General features: G+C 43.2%; 1 protein-coding gene across 1 annotated transcript in view; it reads right to left on the bottom strand.

Annotated features, from left to right (window-relative positions):
* PPP2R2A (protein phosphatase 2 regulatory subunit Balpha) overlaps positions 1-22,024 on the bottom strand; it is a 99,213-nt gene extending 77,189 nt beyond the window's left edge. Inside the window, exons 1-2 of the mRNA XM_043985912.1 lie at positions 21,847-22,024; positions 19,134-19,208 (exon numbers count right to left, since the gene is read on the bottom strand). Coding sequence (XP_043841847.1) covers positions 19,134-19,208; positions 21,847-21,853 — 82 coding nt within the window. The 5' untranslated portion in view covers positions 21,854-22,024. The remainder of the gene's footprint in view (positions 1-19,133; positions 19,209-21,846) is intronic.
* Positions 22,025-22,506: the final 482 nt, after the last annotated feature.

The following is a 22,506-nucleotide window of genomic DNA, read 5'->3' as shown; positions in this document are numbered from 1 at the left end:
TACTTTCTTCCTTTTCCTTATTCTGAATATAAGAAATAAAAAAGCATTTCCATAACAAAGTAGAACAGAAAATAGAGGATTACATATGAAACTGCAAATTGATTATGAACTTGCTTTTCCTTCAAAGTATATAATCAAGTTATCCTGTAACTTTCTTCCCCACACCCCACCCCATGCCCCAGATGGCTACCAAAACACAAAACCCCTTCCTTTCTTTCCAAGACACTGTTCTTCTCATCCATGTATTGCCCCCTAAGTCTAAGTTTGCTTGGAGCTCTGAACGAGGTCTCCTCTCTCTAGGTGACTTTATCAGCTCTCCCTCCTGGGTTTAATTAGAATCTCTACACTTAAGACTCCCAAATCTGCATAACCAATCATAATTTGTCTCAAATTCCAGTTTTCAATCACCAGCTAAGTGCTCTAAATCTCTAGCATCTCACATTCAAATTCCAAAATGGACCTCAGTATCTTCCCCCTAAACCTGTCTCTACCTTAATTTCCCCTATATCTTCTAGTCAGATTCCCAGCACCAATATTCTACTGTTCCCAACTCTATATATTCTAATAGTTATCAAGTATTGTCACTCCTATCTCCAGAATATCTCTCTGACCCATGAATCCCTTCTCTAGTCATAAAGCCACTTTAGTTCAGTACTTCTGTACCTCTAAGAGAGACTCCTAATTAGTCCCTATGCCTCCAGTCTCTCCTCTACACAACCGCTAAAAGAACCTTTTTTAAAACAAACAAAAAAACCTGGCCAAGTGGTTTTCCTATTTGATAAGGTTCAGTGATGGATAGTACAATCTTTCTAGAAAACAATTTGGAATTATATTCCAAAAGTCACTAACTGTACCCTTTGATCCAGCAGGACTGCTACTAGGCATAAACCCCAAGGAAGTCCAAGGCAGAGAAGGCCACATACATAATTTTTTAAAAAGTCCAGTCCTGGGGGCAGCTAGGTGGCGCAGTGGATGGAGCACCGGCCCTGGAGTCAGGAGGACCTGAGTTCAAATCTGGCCTCAGACACTTGACACTTACTAACTGTGTGACCGTGGGCAAGTCACTTAACCCTCATTGCCCTGCCCCCCCCAAAAAAGTCCAATCCTTTTTGCTATGACAAAGAACTGGAAAGATGTCCACCAATTGGGGAATGGATGAACAAATTACAGTATATAAATTAAATGAACTACTATGCCATAAGGAATGGCAAATAGAGTATATCTGCACAAACTGACAGTGAAATTAGTAAAGCCAAAGAACAATTTAAAAGACTGCTCAATGCCTTAAAAGAAAAATCAATGCACTGACCAAAGATGATTTCAGCAAACTGATAAGGAAACCTCCTGTTCACCTCCCACATCTTACCAGTACAGTAACAGACTAGGGGGACACAAGACAGACATCGTCAAATATTACCAATGTTTTCATTTGTTTTGCTCCACTCTATATATTTGTTGGAGGGAGGGAAGGGGAAAGGCACAGTTCACTGTGGGAAGTGAGAGAAATGCAAAGCAAAAGAGCTATCGATAACACTGGGGAAAAAATCAGTTATAAGGGAGACAAAGTAAACAGGGCTCTTTATTAGCAGTGAGTTATACTTAGTACACACTTTGAAAAACTGTACATAGTCAACTTTACAAGTTTCATATACAATACTCTTTGGTTCTCTGTAGACTGACAAGTTTGCACTTGCTAATGATTACGCTCATAAGAAGAATGACACAAACACAAACACACACACACACACACACACACACACACACACACACACACACACACACACACACACACACACACACATATATACACACAGCCCCGATGGAACTTAAAACTGCTTCTAGGCTAAAATGCCAGCTCCTCCACTGGACACATAGATCTCTTCCTCACTAGATAACTGAAATTGGCCTTCCCAGATCCAACTCACAGCCCAGCCACCTGGCCCACCCACTCCGACCTTTCTCTGGGCCCCTGCACAGCTGATCCCTGGAATCCTTAGCCACCTTCAAATCTCTGCTCCAGCAGACCCTCTTCCATGAAGCCTTTGTAAAAACTGCCTCTCGATGTTTACATACCTATCTTCTTCAAATGACTGGGAATCCAGCTATACTGCCCCTCCTCCATCCCCACCTTGTAGTAAAGTACAATTAGACAAAGCGCATCAACCACGTCTGGTGATACCTTATTCTGCAAATACAGGGTGTTCCAAAAGCTTTAATGGCTTAACTGCACTAAGACTTTTTGGACACCCTGTATACTGGCCATTGCTGAAAGAGGCAGGTATCACGCTTAGTCCTCAGGCCTCTGAAGCAGTGATAAAAAGCAGTTTTTCTCTGACCCCTCAGTCCTATTTCCTTCCAATCTGCCCGGCTATGTACGTATCACCCCCCCCCCCCAGTAGCATGACTGTAAAGCTCACTGATGGCAGGGTCTTGCATGTACCCAGCATGTTCAAGAAATGCTTTTAATTTAGTAACTCCAGGGAGAATGTGCTTTTCAAATGTAAATGAACAGGTCTGGATCTCCAAGTAGAGTAACACCTTAATCTAAATCCAGTGGGCTCTGGTTTAAAGAAGGATTTAAACCAGCAGACAGGCAGAAGCAATGGTTTCTCACCTCACTGAAGACTGAACTGCTCCTTAAAGGGCTTCAATTCTTTCACTTGAGAAATATTTACCCAGATCATCCAGGGTACAAGACACGATGTCCATTTATCCCCTTTCTTTTTCACCTCCTTTACAAGAGCCTTTTTGTAGCGCTTAAGTCTTAGAAAGCACATTACATCTCATTTGATCCTCACACCAATTCTGGAAGGTAGGGGCTCATCCTCAGATGAGGGAAAGCAGGTTAAGTGACTTGCCCACGGTCACACAACTAGTTGAAGATCTTAGGGAGAAACCAAAATCAGGTCTTCTAGACTCCAGAAGCAGTGATCTATTATCGCTGGCATCATCATTGCCTCCCCACCTAAAACAAGCACCAGTTTTGTACCAAAAACCCTGCTCTTCAAATGAGGGGTTAACTTGGGTTGTTCCTGTTGGCCTTTCAACAACCTCCAAGTAGCTGAGGTGGAATGTGATTTCTGTCCCTCTTATAATCCAAGGAAGTTTCTCTTTGGGTGACAAAGTTGCAAAAGGTTCTAATAAACATACAAATCATATCAACAGCAACAAAGGGAAAAAAAATAAGGGTGGAGCAGAGAAAGCTGGCACAGTGAAGTGTAGAAAAGAGTCCCATACAATAACCCTTTCTCAGTATTCAATTATGAGTCTCTCAGTGTCCAAAGCAAATTATTAAGTGCAGAGGTAAAGAAACCAACTCGGTCTTTTTTTTTAACCTTTCAATTCAGACATGTATTAATCACCTAGAGTGCAGGGGCGGGCGGGGGGGGGGGGGTCGCCCCAGCTTTTACTCCTGCAACAACTAATAGCTGATAGGAGCTGAAAAAGGTACCAAGGGAATCAAGAAGCTGCTACTGAAAGGTGCTTTCTGGTATGCTCAGTACCTGAATAACCCTGGGAGGTGATGCTACAAAATAAAACAGATGAGGATGTTAGAAAAAAATTCTCAGAAGATCAGAACTGAGAGAAGGGAGAGGGGAGTAAGAGGAGTTAGAGACAAAAAGATCAAAGAACAAAAGATCAGACTGAGACCCTCCAAAGTCAATCCTTACCCTGGGTTTCATTTACAAAAGCAGTGACAGCCCCAGACTGGGAGGAGACCTGAGTCTAATCCTGGGTCTGACTTCATGATCAAGAATATCTCACTTCACATTCCAGCTTCCCTCCTTAGTCCTCCTCCTTAGCCTTCCCAATTCCCTGACCCCAGATTCTTAAGGGTGGCAGTGACTTTGGCAGCAGTGGATTCACGAGTCTCAACAGCTCACAAATATTTCCTGAAATAAGTTGTGGAAGGAACAGCAAGGAATTAATAGGATATACTATGGAGGGAAATAGTTATTACTAGATAATTTCCCCCTTCCTGTCCTATCCCCCTTGTTTAAACTGAGCTGAAGTTTCTGAACAAATCCTTAAAATTTATTTTTTTAAAAAAGCCCCAAGCCCCAAACCTAGCTCTTCATGATTATATGAGACTCGGACACTCAGTAAATTTGTTTTGGGAGTGGGTGGGGGGAGACAAGCATTCCCCACCTCCATCTCCTCTGGCCAAAGCATCCCACCAGATTGTTGTTGATTCACTTTTCAGTAGAGTCCCACTCTTCCTGACCTCACTTGGGGTTTTCTTGACAAAGATATTATTGAAGTAGTTTGCCATTTCTTTCTCCAGCTCATTTTACAGATGAGCAAACAGACAGGGTTAAATGACTTGCCCAGGGTCACAATATGGACTCAGGAAGAAGAATCTCCTGACTCCAAGCAAAGCCTTCCATCCACTGCACTCTTAGCTGCCCACATGGCCCCGGAGCATTTCTGGAACTGAGCTGAGCACCCCTGCTAACTCCCAGTGAAGCACGTTCCTTAGTGCTATTAGTTCCTTGGTCCTGTGAAGGCAGCAAGAGGTGCCTATATCAAAGAGGACCGGCCACTGAGTCTGTGAAAAACATCTACATTCAGACTTCAGAGGGAGTAGAAACTTCAGAATTCTGGGGCACACCTAAGATGGATATACACATAACAGCTAGAGCAACGTGTACCTCGAGGAGAAGCCAAGTCAGGATCTCAGGGCCCTGAGTGCTTCATTGGGGATTTTCCCCTCAGGAGAGAAGACCGTGAGATGCCCAAACACTGATCCTAAGATAGGAGATTCCAGCTTGAGGAAGTGCCTTTAGGGAATCTGAGATGTGAGGAGCTCCTGGGTCCATCAGTCAGTGCTAGCTCTACTGTGGAAGGTGCTTAGGACAAATACTACAGCCCTCCTGAAAGAAGAGGTTTTTATCAATACACATCTATATTTCTTTTGTGTGGAGAAAATAACTATCCTATACCTATCCTATACTAACATTGTTGAGTGTTTTTCTACTCCCTTTTAGGAAGACTCTGGACATGGGCCAAAGACAACCAAATCAGAAGACTGGCTCTCCCAGGGCTGAACCCAGGTCCAGAATGCATGGGCCTAGAACTAAGGACCCCTCAGTGGGAGGAGAGGATCCCAAGCCCCAGAGGGCCTAGAATGTCTAGTTTGCATATTTGTAATTCCTAACCTTTTCATTAATTTGATTGTTCTAAAACATGATTTATTGTTAACACTTCGCTTGGCAGCTCCCCAAAGGGAAAGTGACGATTAAAAATATGAGACATAGTTTCTGGATAATTTAATCATTTTATTAATATGGCTGGCAGGTTATTAATAAAATGAGGTCTATGGCAGTCTCTCTCAGAACAAAGACCCTTCCTTGTGGTCAGTCTCGGTTCACAAACCCTTTCCACTGCAGGAGGTCTATCACACAGCAATCGAATCTAATTGGTTAACATGACTGGAGATGGGTTATATTAAAATGAAGTCCAGGGATGACATCAGAGAAAGGAATGTTAAGACCCCCACTCAAGCTGGTCAGAGCCAACTAGCTTTCTATCTAGGCTTGGTTTAATCTCATCAGTAACCCTTAGGCTATCTGGACAAAAGGATCTGTCTCTACCCAAGACTCCTTTGTTGGCTTGGGTCATACTTTCAAGGACTTATACCTTGAGTGGGGTTCAGCTAGGTGGCACAGTGGATAGAACTGGCCCTGAAATCAAGAGGGTGACCTGAGTTCAAATCTCACCTCAGACATTTACTAGCTGTGTGACCCTGGGCAAGTCCCTTAACCCCAATTGCTTCACCAAAAAAAAAAAGGTAGGACAAACAACGAGGGGGGGGGGTAAAAGAAAAGACTAAGAAGGGAAAGGAAGATCACTGGGTTCCCCAAGATATTGATTATTAATAAACTAATAAGAATAAAGAATATATTTATAAAACAGTTTTGACCAGGTTAATAGTAGTATCACATATTTCACTGTCATGAACAAGTCAGAAAAAAAATACCCTCAAGCAGTTCTACTTACAAATGAATTAACTTCTGAACCCACTGGAGGGCTTGCTAAGACAGCAAATATTTTGTTGAAAACCCCAAAGGAAAGCTCCAGAAACTGGTATTTTTGTTCCCTCTCAATACTAATTTAAACAGAGGGTGTGGGTGTAGGATGATTATACACTTGTAAAAGGGTTATTTATTGTTCCATTTGTTTGTATACAAAGTCAGACTTTTTCCTTCCAGGTTTTACACAAAGAGTGCACTAAAAGAATACACCCTGCACAGCTATGCATTTTTCACAATATATTGCCATTAATATCATAAAGAAACTTCCCCATAATGTTAAAATGCCCAGTTTTACCAGGGTCCACTTGAGAACCCTCACTAGAGAATTGCTGGAACTTATACCTCCACCCCAAATGGTCTTTCCTGAATAATGAATTAATAATTGTTGGTAAGGTACCCGTATAAACCAAGAAGTCAATGAAAGAAGCAAAATTGGAGTGGGGTGAGGTCTATGAAAAGCAATGTCATGGCCTCCTGAGCAGCATTTGGGAAAACCCATGGGCCCATGCTCTGAAGAATGTATTTAAATACATAAAATAAAATATAGAGGATTATAAAGGAAACCAGTTATATTTAAAAAGTTATCAAAAATATTCTTAAAATAACCAACTCACAAGCTTCAGGATAATAATATCGGCTTTATAGAGTTAGAAGAGACCTTAAAGGTCAGATACATTTCACAGCTAATTTTCCAGATCGAAAACCAGCAGTACAGAGGAAAGGAAAGGACTGGCCCATGGTCACACAGGATTTAAGTATGTATGTGCACTTTCCAGGACACTGGCCTCTCAAGACAAAAAGCAAGAATGTTAACTTCCTAGTAAAGATAGGTCAGGACTTCCTACCCTTTCCTGGATATTTTTTTTTCCTTTAAAAACTGACTGTGGGAATATCTCATGTTTTCTAGGACGATCCTTGTGAGTGAAAAGTTGAGACCGTTTTAGTGCATCTACAAAGGGATTCAAATACTGGGACACCAAAGGAGCCCTGACCCCAATGGGAGCAATGCCCAAAAGATGAGAAAGGCTCCCCGTCATGGGTCCTAGATAAGGCATTTTTCTTTAATTGGGCTTTAGTCTTGAGAAGGGGCCAGCATGAACTCATGGCCAACTGATTTTCTTTCTTTAAAGGATTACTGGACTGGCAGATCGAGGCAATGTTGCCAATGTAGATTTCAAAGAGGCATTTGATAAAACACATCTTAATTTCTTTGTGAAGGAAATAAGAGACTTGGACTGAATGGTCTATAGAAGTTAGGCTACCACCACCCTAGCTCAGGGCTCTCATCACCTTCCACTTTCTCCTTTCTCCAGTCTATCTTCCAATAGGCTACCAAAGTGACCTTCCTCAAGCACTGCTCTCTCTCTCACTCGCCTTTAGGAGCGAATGAACTCCTAGGTTCGACCCTTTCTTCACTGGCTCAAACCTACCTGTCCAGCCTAATTATATCCTATATCCCTTCACAGCCAACCTGGACTAGCTCCTGCTCTTCCTGTCAGGAGATTCTGACAGGCCTGGAATGCACAAGCTCCTCGGCTCCTCGGCTCCTCCACTTCTCCCACAACCCTCAGGTTCTTTCAAAGCTAAATTCAAGGGCCACCTCCTACAAAAGCCCCTTTAAAATCTGCCAAATTCTCCCAATTACTTGGAAGAACTTGGTCTTTACATACAGGAGTAAATAGTTCCCCCCAACCGAATGTAAGCTCCCTGAGGGCAAGGAAGGTTTCTTTTTTTGTTAAGCCCAGGAGGTACTAGACCGAAGCTTGTGGCCTGACTGATTCCTAACTGATAGGGAGGTGTCGGTGTCAGTATTAATAGGTCAGTATTCAGACTGGAGCCAAGATTCTGGTAGCACACTCCAGGGCTTTGTCCCAGGCCCTGCAGGGTCAATATTTTTAATCACTGATTTTGCTAATCACAAGGCAAGTTTGTCAGACTTAAGGACAATGGAAACCTGAAGGACGTGCATGAACTGATGATGAGTGAGATGAGCAGAACCAGGAGAACACTGGACACAGTACCATCAACATTACGTGTTGATCAACTGTAATAGACTTGATTCTTCTCAGCAATACAACAGTCCAAGATCGTTCCAAAGGACTCATGATAGAAAAGGCTCTCCAAATCCAGAAAAAAAAAAGAACTGTGGAAGATGGATGCTGATAGAACCATACTATTTCTTTTGTTTTTGGTGCTGTTGTTTCTTTTTTGAGGTTTTTCCTTTTTGCTGATTCTTTTCTTGTAACATGACTAATGCAGAAATATGTTTAATGTGATTGTACATATATAACCCATATCAGATTACTTGCTGTCTTGGGGTGGGGAGCAGGGAGGGGAGGGAGAAAAATTTGAAACTAGAAATTTTATAAAAACAAATGTTGAAAACTATCTCTGCATGTAACTGGAAAATAATAACATACTTTTATAATTTTAAAAAAAATTAAGGACAATGAAGTTGGAAGGGATAAATGGAACATCAGGTGACATATCCAAAAAGATCTCAATAAGCTGGAACAATAAAATGTATTAAGAATGTAAACTCCTGCATAACCCACATACCCAACTACAGGATTGTAAAATAATGCCCAAATGCCTTTAAGAGCAGTCTGCCGTTGTGCACAAGTCATTTAACATCCCATATGCCTCAGTTTCCTCTCCTCTAAAATGGGAGAAGGGGAGAGGAGAGGATGAGCCACTGGTCTCTTCTGCTGCTCTGTACAGATGATCCTTCAATTCTCTGCATTCCCCAGGATATGCTAAGTACAATGCTAGGTACATATCAAAATCACACTAGTGTAGTCAAGGCAATCTCCTCTCCCAAGTCGGTCTCCAACTCTGGCATGCTCTGATACACCATCTCAGCGCTTTCAAGGGGTCTGTGAGCTCCTCGCCATCCCTGAAGCCAAGCTCAAACACCACATGCTCCGCAAAGCATTCTCTGATGCCTTCAGCAGTGGAGCTAGCCCTCATCTGATCTCCCATCCAGAGGAGGCCTTTACACTCACAGAAGCACCAAATCTGAGGTTTAGAAGAAACCTCAGCAACCCTAACCCAGCCCATACAGGAAACCCCACTGTATAGACCCAAGCCACGACAAGGAGAGGTAGCGGCGCATCACGAATAGGGGATGTCCAGCCTCCAGTGAATCTCCACAAGAGGATGGAGCCTTCAATCGCTTGAGAAGAGCTAGCATTCTCTTCCCACCCCCGCCCCCAGCCTTCTCTTCTCTGCGCTAAATATGCCTGGGGCCTTCAAATGCTCCTAAGAAACGGCCTCAGTCCATCCTCCTCACTGCCCCCATCTGGACACACACCAGCTGAGCAGTGTTCTCCTCAGACCACAGTGCCCCCAACCAACAACAATGTTACAGATGGGGAATGAGCAGCACCAAGCACAGTGGGATGATCCTGCCCCTATTCCCAGAAGTCATGCAGCCCTGGATGCAGCCCAAGGCCACATTAGCTTTTCTTGGCTGTCACGTTTAAAGGCTGACTCATCTGGAGCTTGTAGTCCACTAACATTCTAAGATCTTTTTCAGAATAACTACTGCCTATCCATGTCCTTCCATCTTATCCTTGTGAAGTTGATTCTTTGTACCCAAGTCAATCAGTGAGTAAGATTTCACCATTTAGTACATGCCAGGTTCCCATCCTTAAGCTCCCGTTCTAGTAGCAGAAATGACACGTAAATAATTAGGTATATCCAAGAGCTATGTGAGTATACAGGAGATAATCTCTGCAGGGAGTGAGAAAAGTCCTACGGAAGGTGGGACCTGAGTTGAGACTTGAAGGAGGCCAGAGAAAGTCAGATGCAAAAGTGAGATGGAAAAGTATTAGGGGCAGGGGAGGGAGACATTCAAATGTAAAGGCACAGAGATATAAAGAACAGCAAGCAGGCTAGTGCAGCCAGATCATGGAGTATGCAGAGGGGAAGAAAATCAAAGACTTGAGGAATCTGGAGGAGGCCAGGTTAGGAAGAGCTTTCAATGCTAGAGCCTAAAGGATCCTAGAGGTAGCAGGGAATCACTCATTTTATTCCAGGGGAGGTAGAAGATGGGGTGACATGGCCAGTTATGCTTTAAGAAAATTCACTTTGTCAGCTGAGTAGAAGATGGATTGGAACAGGGAATAGACAAAAAGAACCATGTCCCATAATTTTCATTTCCTTTTACATGGCCTTACTTCCATCCAGAAATAAACCTTAATTATAAAATTGTGCTTTAATGAAATTAATAAAGGAAATGAATTCAATACATATTCCCCTTATTTACTTTACTTGAGAGGCATTCTGGTGTAGCACAGAGATGGCCTCCACATTAGGAAGACTTGGATTTAAGTCCCTCTCTCTGCCACCAGCTGCCTTGGTGACCCTGAGGCAAGTCACTTTTTAACTTCTCAGTGTTCCAAGCAACTCAAGTGCCATTTGCCACTAAAGCAATACTAACTTTTACAGAAAGAACATGAACAAGGCCCATCTTCTGCATGTGGTCCCACCACAGGGTAGGTCAAAAGCTCAGGTGAAGGGGAGGCAGAAGCAGCCCAACCTGAGGTCTGCACTGTCCCTGCAGAGTTCCTGGAAACTGCCCTGCTCCCACAATCTGTCACTGATTCACTCACTCCTAAACCTGGCAGGTTCTGACGGGTACTTTAATCCATTACTTATCTTTAAAATTAACAGGTAGGAAACTTGAAGGAAAATCTTAGAAGAGGCACTGGCTCAGGCTTGGAAACACTTTTTCCTCAGGTTTTCCGGTTAAGAGAATATGTCCTCTCAGTGCTTACATAAAAAATTCCCATCTATAGCTACTCACTCCACAATAGTAGGCATCAAGGGAAGCTGCATATATGGAACTAATCCATCCACAAGTTTAAACCTCCACCAGATTTTTAGGGGAAGCCAATCACCTCTCAGCCTCAGTTTCCTCTTCTACAAAATGGGGAAAGACTGAGTTATAGACAAGTTGCTGAACTTAAATCAATGTGAGACTTCCAGACCAAAAATTCCCTAAGCTGATAAAATCACAGGTCTGGGAGAAAAAAAAAAATACTGGCCTGCCTGATTGTTTCAAAAACCTAAGAAGGGGAAAGGATCTCAGAACTCGTCCAGTCTAATGTACCCCCTCTTCCCCTTTTAAAAATGAGGGAACTGAGCCCCAGGTGTAGTAAGGCTTTACTTTCAAGGTCACAAAGGTTAAAAAAAAAAGTCAGAAAAGGCAGTATTCAAAAACCCAGGCCCCTCTGAATCAAAATCCAGTAATTCATCAGCAGACCACAAAGGTACCTTATAAAAGGTCTATGAAAGTGAGTTATTCCCATAACAATTATTGTATTTTAAATAGTTTAGTAGAGCAGCTAGGTGGTGCAATGGATAAATCACCAGCCCTGGATTCAGGAGAACCTGAGTTCAAATCTGGCCAAAGACACTTGATGCTGGTTGTGTAACCCTGGGCAAGTCACTTAACTCTCACTGCCCCACCTAAATAAATGAATACATGAATAAATAAATAGCTTAGTAAGAAATTCGACTGACAATTGATTGTGATCCAAGTTTCAAACACCCACCTATAGCATCCAGTATCTTTTATCAACCAGGCAGAGTCAAGAACCCAGGCAGGTCAGCCTGTCCACAAGACCACAAGACCTGAGCATGGGCCAAAAGCCCTAACTTTGCAAATTTTGAAAAGGGATATTAAAAAAACAAAACAAAACACACACACAGAGAGAGAGAGCTTCCCTTTCAACTTCAGAGAAATTTTTTAAATTAGATTCTTAAAAGTGAAACACTTGTCCTTCCTTTCCTGTCTCTTCCCAACTTGTGTACAATGTCTGATACATAATAAACGCCTGATAACTAAGAAAACTAACTTTGGAAGCCAAAGTAAGTTTTTGTTTTTTTGTTTTTTTTGTTTTTTTTTTTTTTAGTGAGGCAATGGGGGTTAAGTGACTTGCCCAGGGTCACACAGCTAGTAAGTGTCAAGTGTCTGAGGCCGGATTTGAACTCAGGTACTCCTGGCTCCAGGGCCGGTGCTCTATCCACTGCGCCACCTAGTTGCCCCCCAAAGTAAGTTTTTAAAAGTCCTAACAAATAGGGAAAAACCCTCAGTAACCAGTAGCTTTTGGTAATGAACTAAAAGCAAAGTTCAAAGAGCAACACAGAACCTCTTTCCACACCATGTTCTTCATCTGTAAAATCAGAGAATTACATTAGATTGCTATCTAAGGTGCCTTTCATGCCATTATATTTCTAATCTCTTTGAGCTGAAGGTTTTTAAATTCACTCCAGAATCAAAGGTCTCTCTCTCTCCTCAACTTCACCAGATGTAAGAGCTTAAGGCAGATCTAATTTGGCTCCTAAAAACAGTGCTAACCAGATTCTAAGACTCACATTAGCAGCTTTAATAAAGTTAGAGAAACAAACTTTCATAATGCCCCCACTTTTACCGTCTGGCTCTTTGTCTAGCATGTGCACATATTGGTACATCTTAAGAGTGGTGATACCAACCATAGCACAAATAATTGTGCTCCAAATTATTTTTAAACATTTTGTCAACATGAAAAGTTACAATGGACAAGAAGACAACCAATTAAAATCAGAAATGAAAGGTGTGACAGTAATAAAAGTGGCCTTGTTTTGCTGTAGCAATAAAATGACCAAATGACATCACGACTTAAAAAAAAAATCGTCTTTCAAAAGCTGCTGCTATAAGTGTTTTTAACTATAAAATGTCCTAATCCAATGTATTGAAAAGAAAACAGCCAATCCTGCTTATTAACGACCTGGCTTTAAAAAGGTATACGGGATAGCATGAACCTATTAGACAAACTAATGTATTAAATTCACCTAGCATTCTTCAAAATAATGCAGACCACAGGACCACAGACTGAAAATTGGAAGAGGCACATCATTTTACCGATGAGGAAACTGAAGAATCAAGAGGTTAAGTGACTTGCCCAGGGTCACACAAGTGAAGCCAAGCCAGATGCAAACTCAGGTCTTTTAATTACAAATCCACTACCCTTTCCATAGTTATCATGTTGCCTTCTAAACAACTGGCATCAATATAGCAATTTAAAGTTTGTAAAGAGGTTTCTGTACATTATTTCAGCTGTTACATTTTATATATGAGAAAAATCAAGTTGAGTAGGTCAAGTGACATTATGGAAGGTGTCTGAGGTAAGATTTGAACTTAGGTTTTCTTGACCCCATGTCCAGGATACCTTCTTAAAAAGAAAAAACTAATAAATAATAACCAAAAAATCATATCTTTCTGCTATTAATTTTAAAGATAAAATAGGAAAAAAGCCTAATATAATTAAATAAGTTAAGAATACTTTTGCCAACTGAAGCCATTCAACAACCCAATATGATGAGTTTCTTGTAACAACTTCAAAAGTTAACTGGTTTGGGCCAAACTTAACATACTGCCAAACAATAACTTTGTAATTCAGCGTGCCATTTTGAGGCAAAGTAGCATACAATATGCTATGTGGACATTATCTTCCATACTCTTCATAAAGACCATGAAATTGATGTGAAGAACAGTGGTTCAGTATCTTTAAAAAAGAAAATGAGAAGATGATCTGTAATGGTCACAATATTAAAAAAAACCCCTCCCTTATGCAGACTATTCATCTACAACCATGGACAGTTAGAGACATAACCTCAGGTTTATACTTCACAAATGTTAAGTGTCATGGGACAGAACGAACACCTTCACCATATTATGCCTTTACTGTAGTTAGGTTCTGGGAGACAGGATTTGACTTGCGATATATCTAAATCCACAAAATGATGAGTTCTATTATGCTTTCTTTTAAACTCATCTTTCATTAAGCAGACTTCCTATTTACTGCTCCAAAAAAATGTAAGAGACAACTTCTGTTTATGGAGCAACATTAAAAACAACAACAGTAAATTTGCTCACTCTCATCTGATGTCTTTAAATCCTACCAAAAACAAGTAGGGAAAGCAAGTCCTGAAAAGACGTAATGCAACTGATTATATATAAAATTATAAACATAAATTAAAAATAACAAGATTCATCTAATAAGTTATATACCCTAAATAGATTGGAAATTTCAGGCAGAGAGAAAATGTTAAAGACTGTTAAAAGTATGACAGTAGGGGAAAACTGACAGGATTTCTTAAAATGTGAATTCATTTTAAATATTTCCTCCAATATTTACTTGATTAGAGTAAATTGTAATTATATTTTCACAGTCAAAATCCTAAGAAATAAGTTTCAAATTAACAAATGAGAACTTTATACTTAAGAAGAAAGGAGATGAGTGGAGAAATCAAATTAACTGGTTACTGAAACAAGTTACAACTCATTTGTAAACAGTATCTTATACTCTGGTCTTGGGGAAAAAGTCCAGAGACCCTCAACTGTCCAGTCCCTAATTCTCCCATATCTGGCTATAGCTCTCCTTTCTATCTTGTAAACTTTTCCTGTAAGGGACCTGTGTAATTCATAGAATCAATCACCAAGCATTTATTAAGCACTTAGTATATGTCAAGCATTGTGCTAGGCACTTTGGGGAAAGTGAGTGAGAAGGAATGCCAAAAGTCAAAATTGCTGCTTCAGAAGCTATTTCATCTAGTTCATCCTCAGCTACAACATAACCTGACAAGTGGTTCTACAGATGATGGGGAGCCTCCTACATGGGGTGTCCCAATCCACCTTGGGGCAACTCTAATGTTAGAAAAGGCTTCCTGATGCCAAGCTTCTATTCGCCTCTTTACAATTTCTAAGTCATTGCTGCTATTTCTTCCCTCCAAAACCAAACTGAACAAGCCTTTCTAGTGACTCCTCCCCCCATCAAGCCTTCAACCACCTTACACCATCAAGTGCTGCTGAATCTTCTGTCCAGACTCAACTGATGCTCTTGAGACTCAAAGCCCTCGCCTATCCTAGACGCCATTTTCTACATGTTCTCCAGTTCAGCCATTAAAACCCCCAACAATTATTAAATTCTTACCACAGCCAGGCAGGTGGTGGGTATAAAGACAAAAAAGAAACAGCTCCTACCCACATGGGGGACGGGGGCACACGCAACAAATGTAAACACTCTCTATTAAGCACTTACTATGTGTGGCGCTTCTCAATTTTGCTCTCCCTTGACCCCCTTGAAGGTTCTGACCCCAGATAGTCTGTCCTCCCACAGGTTTCTCTAATACTCTCCTCCTTCTCCTACATGTCAGACCACTCCTCCTCAGTCTCCTTTTATGGTTCTTCATCCCTGGCACAGTGTCCCCCATTTCCTCTTTCCCCCTGGGTTCAATTATCTTTATGAAGATAATACTCAGATCTACAAATTCAGCACGACCTACTCCCTCTCCAGAGCTCCAGGCCCTCATCACCAACTGCCTCAGGGCCATTTCAAAGTAGATGACTTAGTCACCTCAAACTCACCACGATTCAAAATAGAACCCCACCCCACTCCACCACCCCACACACACACCCTCCTCTCTTCCAAACTCCTTCAGGGCTCTCAAGGGCATCCGCCTCCTCCCAGTCACCCAGACCAGCAACCTTGGGGATGGCTCCTCCACTCCTCATTCACACCTCCCCCACTCTTCTTTCTATAGTCCCTTCCCTCCCCTTAGAGCCCATCACCCCGCCTTGGGGCAGGCTCCCAATCACTTTCTATTTGGCTGCTGTGATTTTGTTAAAGGCGAGCTCTGACCCTGTAAACCCCTACTCAATAAAATCTACTGACTTCCTCCGAATTCTAGGATCAGATATAAAATTCTATTTGTCATTTAAAGCCATTCCCGACCCAGTGCCTTTCCACAATCATGCCACCCTGGTTTCCTTGCTGTTCCTCAAAAAGCACACTCCATTTCCAGTCCTCATGCCTTTGCACCAGCTGTTCCCCAAGCCTAGAGTGTTGTTCCTGCTCCTCTCCTCCTCTGAGCAGTTCTTCCTGGCTCCATTTTCCTACAGAATGCCTCATCTGGTTGTCCCTCCAGCCCCCTCGCTTCATACTGCATTTATCTTGTACATGTATTTTTTCCACATATTGTCTTCCCCATTATAATGGGAGCTCCTTTTGTGAAAGGACTGTGTTTTTGCCTTGCACTGTATCCTAATGCTTAGGGATTCTCTGACAGTGCCCAGCACACAGCTGATAGATATGCTTGCCTAACAGGCAGTGTTCAAAACTGGAGAGAAAGATACCAACAGAAGATGGTATCTGCCCTCAAGGAGTTTACATTCTAATTTGAGAAGCCATCACATAAAGGGGAATTGGAAGTGGGGAGAATAGGGAGTGAGGGGCACACAACCACGAGATAACAATGGTGAGACTATAGAAAATATGTACAAGGTAATGGGGTGGGGGTAGGGGTAGAGAAATTAGGAAAGCCTTATTGGTCAGAAGGGAGCTGAGGTTTGAAGGAAGCTGTTATGAGAAGGAGGTGAGGGAGAGCATTCCAACCACGAGAGAGCCTGTCAGTGAAATCTGAATTTGTACAAGGTGGTAATAGGGAGCCACTGGAGTTTTATTAAGCAGGGAGTAACAAATGTTAACTTGTTATTTCAATGAGCAGTAATTTGGCTATGTGTACCAACCAAGGATTCTTCCTTCTGCATATAACTACACAATTATCACTCCCTTACAGACTTGTCAAAAAATATTAACCCCTTTCCAAAAACAAAATGAAAAAAACAATATTCTGAAAAAAAATTCAATAAGAGACTAAGGAAGCTCAACGAGAGGGTGAGTATATACCCAGACTTAGATAAAGCTCGACATTGTATTTGCTTTTAGTTTGGAAGAATGTGTAAAATGAGATTACTGTGAGAGTCTTAATTCACTACATTTATCAGAAAAATAAAGGCATGTTTTATTACTTTATATTGTTTGGAAATCTAGTTTTTGTAAAAATTTAAAGTACTACATAAATGTAAATTATTTAGTATTAGACAGTGGAAAAGATTTTTCTACTCCAACCTCCTCATTTAATTCATGAGGAAACTCCCCCAAGGTTACACAGCAAGTGGCAGAACCAAAAATAGACAGCCTTCTAACTACTTCTCATATGCAGTATCAACCCAATTTTAAACCTAACTAGTAGCTGGCATCTCCACATATTACTAACAAATCCATGACTCCCAGAAGGTTGAGCAAAAAAAAAATTAGAATCCAATTTCAACATAAAGGGCAAAGTATATTAAATATGACCTTGCTTAATAATGTTGGTTTTGCTGGCAAATTGTCTTGACACAGGAGATAGCACCCAACCAAGACCTAAACAACCCCTTCAAAAAATATAGTCCCTTAAAATAGCCAAGTCCAAAAGCCTGATATTCTGCTTTATTTTCAAAAGAAAATGTTGACTGAAAATGAGGCAAAATCCTTAGGACAGAAATAGCCCAGCAGACACATGAAGTACATCAATTTAAGAAAGAAAAAAAAAACTTTGTAGACAAAATCACCCACAAAATAAAAGTATCCATTTGAAAAATAAAAATATCAAGTATAATATCTTAAGTATTAAAACAAGACATTGTGCTATAGCTTTCTGAATATCCATTTGTTCTGTTTTCACAATCTAAAGGTTAAGAAACAAATATTTCATATACACATACATATTATTTAGCTCAAATTAAATGAAATCAAGAATTCATTTATTTGACCCAAGACTACTACTATATATAAGGTGTGACCTATTATAATAGCCCCACCCACCCCATATCACTCCACCTTCCAACCACCCGTAGTGTCTTCTCTCCTCTAATAACTCCCTACCACTTGCCAAATAACCTGCTCCTGAAAGAGTTCCACAAATGCAGGCATGCACACATACACACCCCTTACAGCCCGCCCTCCTAGCAGGGGACATTTCCAAGACAAGCCTTCCCTTCCCTCAAACTGCGAAGACCTACTTCAAATGCCAGCTTCCCGGATGGCAAAGCCCACTTCAGAGTATAAGCAATCTAAGTTTAAGCTGGTGCCAATTATATATATATATATATATATATATATATGCCAGCTGACTTCCCGGTAAGAAAAATCCATTTCATGATCAGGACTCCACCTAAGCCTGGCCAGTCACATCATTAATGCATGCCCCACTGATCCAAGTTGATCGGAAAAGATCCATAGCTGGCTCAACAAAAATCTGTAACAACTCCTGGGAAAAACCATGCAAGTGTGTATCCTCTGTAGGAATGTCCATTAATGCTCTCTTTCTACGTGGAGACAGAACACAGGAGGAGAAAATGATTCAGGCTTGACACAAAAGATTTGCCACTTTCTTGCATTTCATTAAAAATAATTAAATTTCAAATGAGAGAAGTTTTTAAATGTGTTCTATAGCAAAACTCACTAATAGAAGCCACTCTAGATAGTAATAAATGTCAAGCATCAAATTAGAGCTTCTGACCACACACAAATATACTTTCCAGAGACAAACAAAAACTTTGAGCTTTGAAATGTTCACTTTTGAGAATTCATGTTGGTCATTAATATGAAAAGTGAACTTCAACAACAAATAAAAAATCAGCAACATTGAAATCTTCCTGTAATGACAGAAGAAAAAACTTATGGGGGGGGGGGAGAGAACAACCTTTACTGGAACATGTAAGAAATACAATCAATTTTCAAAAGTACAGCTCTCACTTGTCTAAACTAAAACCTTCAAGATGAGTACAATGTATCAAGAAGAAAATCAGGCAACAAAAGGCTTAGAGTAAGCACCACGCCATGCTACAAAGCTCCCAAGTTTGAAAGGGCAAAAAAAGCTAAGAATCAAGTCAAAAGACATTTCCTTTCCACATATGTAGTTCTGGGTGAACTGTTCATCTTAACATTAAGATGTTGTCTCAAACTAACAAGGCAGGTAGGTGGGAGGATGAAAATGAAGCAGAGCAGAGCGCACAGGACTGTTTTTAGGTTGGAGTCAAAGGTTTGCCTTCAGACCCATGCTGCAGCCCTGAAAACAAGTCCCAACCAGACAGCCAATGAAGCTGGCCAAGGCTTTCAGACATCCAATACCCTTACTAGTCATCATCTACAAAAAAAAATTTCCATAATCAAAATTTAACAGACTCCACAGATTATTTTATAATTCAACTTAAAATATTCTTACCTTCTGCTACATCATCATCGACTGCCCCTTTCACCTGAGAAAAACACCACTGAATATCATTTCCTCCTCCAGCTCCTAAAAGGAAAAACAATCTCCATTAACATCATGTCCGAGTTTTGTTCACATTTTCTCCCTGTAAACAGAGAGGTGGTGTCCAAGGTTAGCATAGCACCATCAGCAGGGCTGCCCACTCAGAGAACCTCAGCCCCCAAAGCTCCAACTTGGGAGAAAGTCTTGCTCGAATATCATTAGGAAATTGTTCTACTACTGTGATCAGGTCTAGATTTAATTTAAAGGAAAAAAAGCCATAATAACTCAACTCCAGTTACTTACAAAGAAAAAGTTGTTGAGAATAAGTTAATTTGTTAAAAACAGTCCTTGACTTATTCTGTGTCTTTGGGCCCTTGAGAAAGTAAGTTACTTTAAAAAAAAAAAAAAAGCCCTGACTTCCAAGTTTGGGTTGGTTTTTCTTTTTTCAATGTAGGAATTAAGTTTTTTTAAGAGCATGAACTCACTGGCTGATCACTAATACTGCACTTCTGTTCAAAACTTCTTTCATCTTCATCTCTCCAAACACAATGCTAACTGCACATGGTTAAGAGAGATCAGAAAGCAGCAGAAAAAGTTAAACCATTTATAGTCTTTTGACAATATCCTGTGTTAAGAGTTAATAAGCTAAAACTACCATGAAACACTGCACGAAGTGACAACTTCAGAAACATTACTGGCTCCGTGAAAGATGGTGATTCATTTGAACCTTGCTACCAACACTCCCCCTTTCCCCCAAAAAACACCACCCATTTTTCTACATTTCATTGCCAGCCAATCACTCATTCATTACATACAGGAAAAGTCATTGAAATGAATGCTGCTAAAGAGGCTGTCAAAAGGAAGTCTCTTTCTTCCTTCACCCCACCCCTCAGAATCCAAAGGGCCAAGCAACAGATGTAATTTACCATCTTGTGCAACAGTTTTAATTTTACTAGATTAACAAGGCCAAAAAGCAACGTGCTTGTAGCAAAATCACAAATTCAATCCAATACATTAAAAAATAGAAAATACATGCTGAAGTGCAAAAATCCATCTGGATTTCAAGATAAAGAATTAGTTCAGTCTGTGATGTTTCTATCTTTCACCTTGCTACAGATGGAAGCACAGTGAAAAAAAATTTGTGGAGACAGAGAGGGCAACAAAATTAAATAGTCTATTCCAGATTCTCTTAAGTGATGAAAATCTTTCAGGCCTAGGAAATTTACTGGAAAAAATTTTATTTTTTTCCTTTTATCTTTCTGAACTCTCATTCTATGTTAACAAAACACCTTCCCCATACATAAGTCCTCCTGTTCCTCCTATGTGTGTACATAAAATCTCTCATTTTTCCATTGCAGGTTAGAACAGACTGGAATCAGTGGCTACTGAATGTCTTTCCCAATCTTAAGACTGGGGTTCTCAGAGAATTCTACACAATTAATAAGCACACAAACCCCTTAACGCCATGAACCAGGTCCCCAAGCCCCGACCCCCGGAGGAGGTCGAGTCACCACTGGCACAGAAAAAGGCCTTCCTTCCAGCAAAGGGAGAAGTTCGCTTGCATTCTCCACCCCCTTGCTACTGAGCCTCCACTGCTTCACCTACAGAATGAGGGGGCTGCTCCCCATGGATTTAGGATTGAAGACGCTCGCAACTTTTCTGGGCCTCAGTTTCTTCTCCTGGGAAGGAGGCTGGACGACAGGGCCCTTAGAGCTGCCGATCTGAGGCCCTTCACAAGCTCTATAAAATAAAGGGCCTCCCGGACCTCAAACACATGCCCCTTAGTAACCTTCCTGAGCCCCCTTTTTCTTTCTACGGGAGGGGGGTTTGACCTCTTAGTCCCCTCCAGCTTCAAGCCTCTGCTCCTCAGGAACTTTCGGGGACGGGAGTTCTTGGTAAAATGAGGGGCGTCCTTTCAGCTGGGGCTCCGTGGTCAAGCCAGGCATTTATTAAGCACCTACTACGTGCCAGGCGCTGCGATCATCGACGAGGCGGCCAAGAAGGGCATGGCTGTGCCCGCCTTCCAGGAGCCCCCCACCCTCGGAGGCGACACGTTGGTCACGTAAAGGCCCAGGAGACCCCCGAGGGAAGCCGCCGGCTTGACCTCCTGGGCTCGTGTGGCTATAAATACGCGCCCCCGAGGAGCCCCCAGGCCTCAGTTTCCTGCTCTGTAAATGAATGGGCTGCCTCAGCGGAGCCCCAAATAGGGTCCCTGGCCTCAGTTTCCTGCTCTGTAAAACGGCTCACGACCTCCTGAGGTCCCTCGGATCGCTCATCCGTGATCCGAGGTGAGAAGCGTGCCCCCCACCCCCCCAGGGGGAGGGGGAGCGGAAGGCCCGGAGGCCGACAGCCCCCCACGCCCATTCGTGGCTCCGGGCCGGGTCCCCGCGTGTCCCGATCCTCCTCCTCCTCCTCTTCCTCTTCCTCCCAGCCGGGCGGCGGGCGCGGGCGGGGCTGCAGAGCGGGATGGGGGAGGGGGCGCTGCACCCCAGGGGGTCCCCTCCCTCCTCCCCTCCCCTCCCCCTCCGCTCCGGCCGGGTGGGGGTGGGGGAGGGGCGGGGGCCGGCCTCCGCCGGGGGTCCCCTCGGGCCGGGCTCGGGGCCCCGGCCGCGGCCGTCGGGCACGTCGGGCCCCCGTCCCCGGGGGTCTCGGGAGCCCCGGGGCGCCCCGCTCCCGCTCTCACCTGCCATGGCGCGCGGGCGATGGAGGCCCCGCCGGGCTGCTCAAGCTCTCCGGGCCGAGGCCGCCGCCCTCCCCGGGCGCGGGGGGGCCCCTGCGGGCGCGGGTGCGAAGCGGGGGGCGGCGGGGCCGGGGGGCGGCGGGGCAGGAGGGCGGGGCGGCGCTCCGGGGCTTCCCGGCTCTCCTTCTCCCCCCCGGCGGCGGCACCGGCGGCTGCGGCGGCGGCGGCGGGCGGCGAGCGGCTCCACTTTCAAAATGGCGCCGGCTGGCCTGGGTGCTTACGTCACTCGGAGGCGGGGCCCAGAGGGCGGGAAGAGGCGGGGCCGACGGCGTGCGGAGGTCCCCCTCTCCACCCCTTGCAGCCGTCGTACGCACGCACGCACGCACGCACTGAGCCGGTCCCCTTCGCGCTCCCTGCCCTCCCTCCCTCCCCGGCCCGGCCCCGCCCCGCCCACCTGACGCATCCGTGCAGCCGCTCCCGGGAAGAGCGAGCTGACGCAAAGCGCGGGCCGGCTGGGGAGGCGGGTGGGGGCGGGGGCGCCACTGCTCCTCCTTGTTCTGGTCCTCGGTCCTCTTCGCTGCCCTGGCGCCTCGCTGAGCACAGGCGGTGCAAAGGCAGGCAAAAGCCTGTGCCTGCCCTCTAGGGGCTTACAGTCTAACGGGG

The sequence above is a fragment of the Dromiciops gliroides genome, chromosome 2, assembly GCF_019393635.1.
Source record: "Dromiciops gliroides isolate mDroGli1 chromosome 2, mDroGli1.pri, whole genome shotgun sequence".
NCBI classification, from domain to species: Eukaryota; Metazoa; Chordata; class Mammalia; order Microbiotheria; family Microbiotheriidae; genus Dromiciops; species Dromiciops gliroides.
This window is presented reverse-complemented; position numbering and strand designations above follow the sequence as displayed.